Here is an 11,294-nt window from a genome sequence, read left to right on the forward strand (position 1 = left end):
GCTACCAAGAATTTGTCAGAAATTCATACTTTGAAACTGCAGTTAAATAGTGAATTTGAAATGAAAGATTTAGGAGCAGCTAAGAAAATTCTTGGCATGGATATCAATCGAGATCGAGGAGTAGGGAAGTTATTTTTGACCCAGAAAAATTACCTTGAGAAAGTTTTGGAACGTTTTGGCATGAAAGATGCTAAACCAGTATCTACTCCTCTTACTAGCCATTTTCGGCTATCTGCTGCTCAATCACCAAAATCAGATGAAGAGGAAGATTATATGGCACGGGTTCCTTATTCCAGTGCAGTCGGCAGTATTATGTATGCAATGGTTTGTACTCGTCCAGATATTGCACAAGCAGTCAGTGTTGTTAGCAGATATATGTCTTGCCCTGGTAAAACACATTGGCAGGCTGTGAAGTGGATTCTCAGATACTTGCGAGGTACTTCAAATGCATGTTTGGAGTTTGGAAGAAATAATAATACTTTGGTTGGTTTGTAGACTCAGACTATGCTGGAGATCTTGACAGGAGAAGATCACTTTCAGGCTATGTATTTTGCATTGGCGGTTGTGCTGTTAGTTGGAAAGCTACTCTACAACCTGTCGTAGCTTTGTCTACTACAGAAGTAGAATATATGGCTGTGACCAAGGCAATCAAAGAAGCCTTGTGGTTGAAGAGTTTATTTAGCGAGCTAAGTCTATATCAAGGTGTTACTGATATTCACTGTGATAGTCAAAGTGCCATACACTTGACTAAAGATCAGATGTATCATGAGAGGACGAAACACATTGATGTGAAGTATCACTTCATTCGGGATATCATTGCTGAGGGAAAAGTCCTTATTCAGAAAATCAATACTAAGGACAATCCAGCCGATATGTTTACGAAACCTCTTCCAGTTTACAAGTTCAAGCAGTGCTTGGATTTGGTTGGTGTTCATTGTTGGTGATTTAAGCCCATTGGGGCTTATGTGGAGAAGGTGGAGCAGTTTTACTATTGTCGATGGTGGGATTCCAAATTTTGCCAAGGTGGAGATTTGTTGAATTGCCAAGCATTGCGGCTTGACTTGTGTGGCAAACATTTCCATCCCACATCGATGGCAGCCAAGGAAAGCCTTCCGTTGTTCCCCTATAAGTAGGGAAGCGTATGAAGGTTTAATGTGCACCACTCAAGAGAGTTATATGGGCTATTAGTTTCTTGAGTCATCTAGCCCATTTAGTCAAATATTTTAGGCTCTCTTGTATTGTGTTTAAGAATATTTTCTAAACCTTTTATAAGTGCCTTTTAGCCTAGGAACCACTTTCCTACGGCTTTTGTATTTCTTCTTCATAGTAGAAATATTGCTCCTCCCTCGCCCGTGGACGTAGGTCAATTTGACCGAACCACGTAAATCTTCTGTGTCTTTTATTTGCTTTGTTATCCGTCTTTATATGGTCGGTTTTACCGCCTAATTATTATATGGCTGGTATCTACCGCCTATCTATTATATGGTCGGTTATACCGCCTAATTTGTGCTAATTTGAGTTTGTCTATTTCCTGGCCCGGTCCTAACAAAGATAAAAGGACTCCAACAAATCTACAGCTTCTCCACTCTGTCAAGTCCAGTTAATAACAGGGAAAATTTCAAGAACAGGGCATGCTTGGAACCTTATTTGACAAAGAAAGCACAATGTTCGGCTATCTATAGAAGGCCTTCATGCGTGAAATGTATTTTCGTGTACACATACTAGTACATTTTGTACAAACGTCAGTCCAAATGCCCTTCACATTTGGCCTAAAAACCTGAACCCTTCATTGATTAGGGCTTCAAGGGCTCCCTTTTCCATGATAATTCTACAGCAAATTGCAGGAAACAGGAGAAAATGTGCAACTATCATCCAACAACGCAATAACCAATCTATCACAACAAATTAACTTCTTTCCTCTTCCTCCTCATGTTTTCAAGCCAATAGTACCCAAATTTGGACCTAACCAAAAACAAGTGCAGTAAAGGTCTTTATCATATTCTAATCAAAGTGTCAAACAAAGCTAAATTACAGAGAAACTTCAAAAATGAAAGAGAAAAAAAGATACAAGCTTTTTTGTATTTTTAACATAGATAAAAACCCATATGAGACTGAAGAAACTCTACTCAGGATTGGGATTTAATCCTCCTCACCATTTCCTCAAAAGCTAAGCTGAAAATTCTCCCTTTCTTTTTCGCCAATTATTTTTCCGTCAAAAGACTACGCGAAATTGAGGGGCGTCGGAGCCTTTAGCCGGCAGAATCTCCCAGCGGCAAGGTTCGAGCTCGTCGGAAACAGGGCAAAAGTCGGCGAGGGTGACCTTGTCGGCAGAAGCGGCAACGGAACCGAATTCGAAAACTGTGACATCAGCTGGTGGTGGGCCTTGCCGTCGGACCTCCACTGCTCCGTTCATGCCTGGAACTTCAGAAGCGGATTGGGTTTTCACCGGTTCCGATTTTTGGGTCGCGGGTTTGGAATTGGTATCGTTTTTGGTTCCCTTGAACCATGAAAAAATACCCATTGGTGGTGAATCAGTAATGTTGCTCACAAAATGAACTATAGTTAGAACTCCCAGTGAGAGAAAGGGTGCAGGGCTCTAGGCAATCAAGAAAGAGGATAGCTTTCGTTGAGGGCAAAATGACGAGAACGCCATTTAATTTTTTGTTACTAAAATATTTTAGGACCGAAATAGAAGGATATTTAACTATTGGATCATCATATAGAGAGTATTTAGATTTTGGGCAAATTACATTTTACCCATGTGGTTTAGATTTTTATATAACCCCGTATGGCTTCAGAAGTTATACATACATTTCTCATGGTTTAGATTAAAGTGTCAAAGTGACGGAAATAGTCATTCGTAACGGAACTTCTGAAAATGTCAAAATTACGCTTATAAATACATGACATACTAACCCTGTATGATTTTTATATTTTAACATATAATCTCTTTATGATTTAATACTTTACCATATAACTCCCTTATAGTTTTAAGAATATACACATAACCCCCCTTAATTAATAAATAATTTTTAACTTTACATAAGGATATTTTTTACATTTTAGGTGATTTCATTACGAATGATTATTTTCGTCATTTTGATACTTTAATTCAAATCATAAAGGAGTTATATATAGGTTTTGAAATTATATGAGAGTTATGTAAAAAATACTAAATCACGGGAGGGTAACGTGGAATTTGCCGTTAGATTTTCAATGTTATTTCCACGTATAATAAACCAAGGAAAATCTCATGCATCTTTTATTTTTGTCTATCTGGTATGGAAAAATGCATCTAGAAAGCTACACATTTTTGGATTGAGGAATAAACATCATGATTCTGTTGCAAGTTATTCATGTAGTATGATGGATGGATTTGCATTTTGGCCTTCAACTCTTTGGTGAGCTGCATCTGCTGTAGCCTGTAAGTCACCCTTTATTTGTTTATTATTTTTTTCTCATATACGCAGCTAGAAGTTAACGAGCTTCTTAAATCATATTTTTATGCTCCTAAAAAATTGGCAAATCATTGTAACTTCGATAGGAGATTAAGGAAAAAGTCTAGTTACTTATAGTGGAAAGTTTTACTCTAATTATTCCTGCTTATGTACTCAAGATTTTGCCGAGGCAACTATCTCTACAATATTATGTGTTTTCAGTCTGATGAAAATAGGAACAATTTTCAATGATGATGATGAACACAGGTTTTGCCGTGTTAAGCACTTTAATGATTTCACCTAGGGCCACTAAGCATTTGATTACTACTTACTAGTCTTCAACAACCACACATTAGGATAGAATTTATTCTGGATTTTTCTCTCACTAAATTAGAACATTATCTAATAACCAAACATTATTATTGTTGTTGTTGTTATTATTCTTATTGGTGAAAATGGTTTTTTTTTTTTAAGGGTTAAGAAAATTTGTTGGTGAAGTTCCTACGGGAGAATTACATACTCATATTGGCTATCGGTTTCGTGATAACCAACCCGAATTAGATATCATTGCACAAATCACTAAGGAGTAGGGGTGCAAATGAAACTCACGAGCAGCTCATTCAAGCTCGACTCGAGCTCAAGCTAGTCGAGTCAAAGTCAAACTCGAACTCGAGTTCAAAATATTGAGCCGGCTCGCAAGCTCCAGTATATATATTTTTTTATTTTTTTATTTTAATAGTAAAATTACATAAATATCCTTAATATTTTATTATTTATTAAGAAAAAATATTATTTTATTTATTTTTTAAAAAATAAAATAATTATTTTTATTTTTTCGAGGAAGCATATTGCTTAACAGATTGGGATAAGACCCTTTTGTTATCTAAAATTGAAGAGTGAAAAGAAGATCGTCATTCTCAAATTTGGCACTATGCTATATGCATTGCAATCTTTATATAGACTTATGGACAAATTGATTCCTGTACTTAGTCATCATTGAGCTCATGATCTCTCAAGCGCTTATTTGGGGAGGTAGGTAAGAATGCTTCTTTTGCTGAAGTTAAAATTAAAGAAAAACAGTTACAAAAAATACATTAACAAAATGCAGCATATGAACAAGATGATGATGCAGTGCACCATACTACACGCAGTGGAGAAGATAGAAAACATCAGAAACTTCTCAGAAAAACAGAAGAAGAAGAGAAAGGAAAGCCACGGGATGCTGCTAGTGCTAGGCAAGAATTGTTTTCTTCTGCTTCCCCCATAGCCGGCGGATTCTCCATCTACCATCATCTGTATAGAAACCAATGACAATTTCAGGAATGTATGCCATTCTTCTGTAATCTTCACTGTCTTCCTCCTGATTCTTCACCTTCTCTATCAGTCGAGAACTCATCTTATACAAACCCAGCTCTTGAAGATGGGTCAAGTGCTGAATTCCCGAGGGTAAGTCCTCTAGTAATGGAAGTTGCTCCAGAACTAGTCTTCGGAGATTTGGGCACACACCCTCCTCCACTGTCATCCATCTCAACCCTTCCATTCTCCTTAACCACAATTGTTTCAGCTTTAGGAACCCTCCAGCCTTGAAACTCAACCTTTCTCCCTGGTAAGATCCACAGAAACTAATTTCACCCAAATTGGGCAAATGCTGGAGGAATTCAATCGGATCCTCCTCAGCCCTTAACCCGCTCCAGTTCATAACTATTTTTACCAAGTTTTGAAGATGAGTTGTCCATACTGGCATCATTTCTAAGCGGCCATACATAATTAGCACACGAAGAGATTGAAGAAACGAACAAGAAGAAGAAGAAGAAAGAGAATGTTGATGATGATTTAGATCGATTATCTCAGAATCATCACCTTTTCCAACTGAAGCAACACTTAATTGCCGAAGGCTGGTGAGGTTGACAAGGGAGGAGCAGAGATCCTTTCCATCTTCTCTTCTCAATTGTGTAATATATAACTCTCTTAATTGGGTCAATTTTCCTATCTCTTTAACTATTATAGACCCGCTGCTTGCATCTATGGTGTTTAACCTTTGTAGAGCCAGAAGCCCTCCCAATTTTGACGGACCTTTAAACCCATGAAATCTATAATCATCATCTGAGGGATCAACTGGTTGGAATGCTATGAGATACCGAAGCTTTAGCAGCTTTAGGATTTCCACGGGTAATTCCCTAACTCCAGTGTTCGCCAAATTCAGATATTCCAAATGTTGAAGCTTTCCAATAGCTTTTGGGACTCTTTCCACTTTTGTATCACATAGGCTCAGGTATGTGAGATGCAACAAGTTGAAAACCTCATTTGGTGTTTCCTCTATCTCTTCACCTCCCAATTCCAATATCTTTAGCAACTTACTACTCCTTAAAACTTCAGATAGGAAAGTTTTGGATAGTAATGGGTTGGTGGAACTAACTATGATGAATGATCGAAGGTGTTCAAAGGAATAAAATTGTCTTTGTTGGTGGTATTGGATGTTGCTACTGTTACTACTACTATGGACTACTAGACGGCGTACTTTCTCAGATGGCCACGTCATTGGTTGTCCAATAGTAACTGTCACCATGTTTTGTTTCCTTGACTTGATGAGAATAACTTCTCTCATTAAGTCATGGATTCGACATGCGTAGGGTGATCCTTCATAAAACATTTCAGTTACTTGAATTAGGCTTCTATTGACGAGTTCACTGAGATAACCCCTGGCTACATCTTCAATACTCATTCCCTCTCTCCATTCTACAAATCTTTCAGAAAGCCAGAATAATCTCAGTGTTCAGCAGTCTATTAGATAATCCTCCGGATAAATGCTTAAATACAACAGACAGGGTTTGAGATGTGAAGGTAGATCGTTGTAACTCAGAGAAAGTATTCTTTTAACTCTCTCTAGCTTACCGGTGCCTTCTAATTCACCCCCAAGACTGCGTTGAATCATCTCCCATTCATCTATTCTGCTCACGTCCTTTGAAGCCAAGAGCCCACCGATCGCAACAATCGCCAAAGGCAAACCGTCACATTTGTCCACTACAGCTTTTGCAACATCCATCAGGTGGGCGGGGCAACGATTTCCTTTAAAGATCTTGTTGCAAAATAGAGTCCACGAATCTTCAATTGATAGTGGCTCCATTTTGTAGACATAATCCTGAGATTCTGTGCAAGAGGCAGAGGCTACATCGGCATTTCGTGTTGTCAGCATGACACGATTGCCGTAGTTACCCTCAGGCAGTGCAAATTTGATTGCATTCCAAAATTCCACATGCCACACGTCATCGAACACAATTGCATACCTTCCAGCTCGTCGAAGAAAATCTTTGACAAATTCTTTCAGCTCAGCGGTAGATATAGATTCAATGAATTGTGGGACTGATTTGTTCAATTCCTTGTGCAACTGCCGAATCAAGTCTCTCAGGAGCTTTGGAAAGTTGCATGTTTGAGAGACGGTTACCTAGGCACGAACTGGGAAATTCTTTCTAACATCTGGATCTTCATGGACCTTTTTGACTAGGGTAGTTTTCCCGAGTCCAGCCATACCAACCACTGAAATAACTTTGAGTTGGTGATCGTGCCCCTCCAGAAGCTTAGAAATCAGATGTTGTTTGGGCTGGTCAATGCCAACCAATTTTGCTTCCTCCACTAGAAGTGCATCATCCCTGCTATAGCGCCACGAGTCGTTCATAGTTGAAGATCCAGTGACACAGTCGTCGATGCCAAATTCAACTTGGTATCTCTGACGTCCTTCTGAAATATTTTTGATCCTGGACTTGATAGGTTGCAATTTTATCATTTATTTTATTATTAATTTTCCCTATTACCTGACCTAATGTGGATTAATTGCTAGATTCTACTCACTTTTGATATTTTACATTTATTTCAGGGAGTAGAACGAAAATATAATAACAGGTGCTAATTTGACAAGAAAAGAGTTCAGATGATAGAGTTTGTCCTGGGGGCATTTTTGGAACAACAAAATGTGAGCCCTTGTTGAGCGAATTGGGCCGAAGTCTTCATTTTTCCGCACAGGAGCCGCCGCAAGGAGCACTACTTTATATAGAAAAATTGCGCAGGAAAAAGGGAAGCTGCTTCTTCTTCCCCTTGAGGGGAAGCGGCCGCAAAGTAGCAGTAGGAACCAGACATTAGATTAGCTTTTCTTTCGACTTTTCTTTGTCGTCCTTTAGTGGAGACTCTTAGTAGCTTTGCTTTTGACCAGATGTTAGGAACGAATAGAAGAATGAAATGATTCTCTGCAGTTTTCCTCTTTTGACTTTTGCTTTTGACTTTTGAATTCTCCCAATATCAATGATAATGGCCGCAGCTTTCTCTTCAATTTTGCATGGGATTGGTTCACAAAAAATGAACTAATTCCCTTTGTCTAGTCAAGGAACAACGGAGGCTCTGGTTCGCCTAAAAACTGTGAGATCGATTTAATTTAATCTTTTCCTTTTATTTATTGGTATTCGCATATTCCTTGGTTGCAGTGCTTATGATTGTCTAATTAATTGATTGTCTTGGATCCGGATAATTAGTTAATTTGATAATCTATTGTCAATTGAGGTGTTAAATCCGTAATTGTTTAATTACCTCAAAATAGTGTCAACTGGCACGATTAGATTCGTGTCAGGGGGATACGCGGGCTAATCTAAAATAACCCTGGTAGTGCGTTATTTGGTTAGAATAGGGCTCCTCTAATACATAAGGCAATTGGGGAATTAAATTCTACGGGCGTACCTAAGATTATTTCTCAATTAGAGCAGTGATTAACGGGCGTACCTTGATCACCGACACAGTAAGGAGGGGTTGACTGCCATCGCTTGTTTGGTAGTTATAACCTATTTATTGATAAATAATTGGAATTGCCTTTGCTTCAATGATCAATTAGGTGTACCATTGCTGAAGTTATTCCTTGGCTAGATCCTTAGATTTTAGTAAATTGTTATTTAATTTCTAGTTGGCTATTTTATTTTTATTATTTTACTTTTAGTTGAATTGCTTAAATTGTCACCCCTGAGATAAAAACACCCCCTTGTCACTGTGAATTTAAAAAGAAACAATTACTCCCAATTCCTGTGGATTCGACCCTGCTGACCATTATCTACAGAAATTATCTTTAGTTGAGCAGGTATTTATTATTGCACAGGTTTCGACATCCTGTCAATTTTTGGCGCCGTTGCCGGGGACTGGTGCCAGATTAAATTGTTTCTTTTTGAGTTTATCTTGTTTTCATTTTTTAATTTATTTTTCTCTTATTTTTATTATTATTTTTATTATTTTTTTATGGCTGCTAACATTCCATATTTTGATGATAGACTGGATTTTGTTCCTGAATGGGGTTATGAGACTCATGTTTTTCCTAATGATCAATGGGCTGTTGCAAATTGTGGAACTTATTTTGACTCAGGTTATTCAACTGACACATGCCTCGTATTTCAAGATAATTTAAGTTCTCCACTTGATACTTTTGGAGATTTTTCACCCCAATATCAAACGCAGTATGACCCTTATTCAAACGGGTATGATCAAGAATGGTGGGATAATTTCAATTTTAATTATGCGACGGGGCCAATGGATTTTCAACAGCAAGAGTCTCAGCAATCATCCTCCGTGTCAGGTATGTCTCTTGAAGAAATGATAGGTTTACTAATTGCTAATTCAAATCGATTTCATCAGGAGACACAAGCGAGCCTACATCGATTTCATCAGAAGACACAAGCGAGCTGTCGTGACCTGGCGGATCAAATGCGTCAATTGACAGCCAGGATAGAGCGATTAGCTTCTCACCTTGAAGAATTGCCCTCACAAACCAATATCAATCTTGAGGAAGATGAGAGTGCAATTGTCCGGCCAAATGACATGGAACTGCAAGAGTTTCAAGAAAACGGATTTAAAGATGCAGTTGAAAAGGAAGCTGAAGTGCAAGAAATGAGACTCCAGGATCAACTCATTCAAGTGAACGATTCCAGTGAACAATCTCCAAATGCGGTGACATCTTCTCCACTCCTTAATCAATATTTTCCTGACTCCTATTCTTCAACTCCTGTTACTGAAATTGATTTTATTATACCAGAAAATTTAAAATTTCATGACAGGAATAAGTTAAGAGTGGAGATGGCAAAATATCTTGAACCAATGAATGCGTGTGATGGAGGAGTGAGTGGAGAATGCAGATCATTGTTGACTTGTTTAGCGCCATTTACTAATCCATGGAAACCCGTAACTCGTGTGCCCAAGAATTACTCCATCTATGAGGGTTACCAGGATCACGTTGAAGATGAAGCATTGAAGCGAGCCACAAGATTTTATCCTCCATGAAGCAAAACATGATAATGTCTAGCCAAATACATTAAAGAAAGGCGCTCATTGGGAAGGCAACCCAATTTCTTTTAGTTGTTTGTTTGATTTTATTTGTTAGTTTAAATCTGTCTTCCTTGAATTTGACTGATTTGGGTGTTAATTTTCGTTTTTGCTGATTTGTAGGTGACCTTCAGTCATGACGCGCCCGCGTGGTGACGTGCAGGAAGCTCACGATCAGAAACTTCTGGGAGCTCTCTTGCCCTCATGACGTGCCCGCGTCACGTTCACGGGAAAGGTAAGGATTCAAAAAAAAAAAGGAAAAAAACCGAAAAAAAAAGATATTTCTCACCGTAGCAAATATTTCTCACTAAAAAAAAAAAAAAAATTTTTCTTTTTCTTTCTTTCCTTTTCTTTCTTTTCCTTCTTTTTTTCTTTCTTTCTTCTTCTTCTTTCTTCCTCCCCTGCTCCCTCTCTGTTGCCCGAATCCCTTCGCCCACCGCCCACTTGCGCCGCAACCCCCATCACGCAGCAGCCTAACGCCGCACCTCCTCCCTCTTCGCCGCGCGCCGCCACTGCGTGGCTCTCTTCCCCCTCGGTCGCAAATGCTGCCCACGCTGATGGCCGCGCGCCGCCCCTCTGCTCTTGCCGCCAGCCGCGGCTATTTTCTTCCACCGCTGCCTAGACCACCAGTGCCCCACTGTCGGCTCCTCCTCGGTCTCCGCAGTCGCGCCGCCACCATCTTCACCGCGAGCTGCCATCGCAAGCTGCTGCCCTCTGCGCAGCCACTGCCGCTTCAACGCACGAGGCGCGCCCCTCCCATCTCTCTCTCTCTTCGCGAGACCGTGGCCGAGCAACCCACGCCGCCTCCACTCCAGCTTGTTCGCCGCTGAAGCTCGATCCGCCGCCCACTGCGCGGCTTCCTTCCATCTCCCTCTAGCTCTGCTGAGCTCCGCTGCCCCCGCTACTGTCCGCCGACCACCAGCCATAGCCTCTCGCTCGCAGCCACCACAGCTCCGTGCTCATCTCCCTCGCTCAACCGCACGCCACCTCCGCAGCAGCAGCCTCCACCTCGCTGCACACGCTCTCACCTCACGGCCCCCTCTTTCGCACAACGTGGTGGTACCTCCTTTCCTTAACACTCGCTTGTTTATTTGGAATGTATGTTGCTGGGTTTGATGATTGGAATCAATTGAGCTTTCTGTTGGGACTTTGAGTTGATCAATCCTACTTTTATTTGTTGAATTGGGAGCCTGTGCTGCTTGATTTGCTTGTTGAGGGTAGTAGAATTTCGTTTAATTGTTAGGGACATCCTAGTGATTGGTTAATATTGCTATTTTGGGACCATTGTCTGTGACCTCAGTGGCCGGGGTTCCCAACTGGTGGATTAGTACATACTTGGGGCTATTGCTTTACTACTGCTTTGATCTGCTATAGCATTTGTTGAAATTTTTGGGGATATTTGTTGAAATTTTAGTTGGACCGAGTTTACTTTTGACTGTGAGTTGGAGTTCTCATTACTTTGGGCCAGCCGTTGGAATTGTTTCATCAACTCTGTGGGTATTTTGACTCCAC

At 40.0% G+C, this 11,294-nt stretch overlaps 1 protein-coding gene and 1 pseudogene across 1 annotated transcript; both read right to left on the minus strand.

Moving 5' to 3' along the window:
- Nucleotides 1–2,027: 2,027 nt before the first annotated feature.
- Nucleotides 2,028–2,635, minus strand: LOC113758757. Its single transcript, XM_027301487.1, has one exon. It carries the CDS (start codon nucleotides 2,519–2,521, stop codon nucleotides 2,213–2,215), a length of 309 nt encoding a protein of 102 aa, XP_027157288.1. The 5' UTR covers nucleotides 2,522–2,635; the 3' UTR covers nucleotides 2,028–2,212.
- Nucleotides 2,636–4,668: 2,033 nt separating this feature from the next.
- LOC113758759 lies at nucleotides 4,669–7,218 on the minus strand (annotated as a pseudogene).
- Nucleotides 7,219–11,294: the final 4,076 nt, after the last annotated feature.

Source organism: Coffea eugenioides, unplaced genomic scaffold, assembly GCF_003713205.1.
Source record: "Coffea eugenioides isolate CCC68of unplaced genomic scaffold, Ceug_1.0 ScVebR1_68;HRSCAF=342, whole genome shotgun sequence".
Lineage (NCBI taxonomy): Eukaryota > Viridiplantae > Streptophyta > Magnoliopsida > Gentianales > Rubiaceae > Coffea > Coffea eugenioides.

Coding starts and splice junctions, on each gene's coding strand:
- LOC113758757 (XM_027301487.1), bottom strand. CDS start 2,521: ATGGGTATTTTTTCATGGTTCAAGGGAACCAAAAACGATACCAATTCC.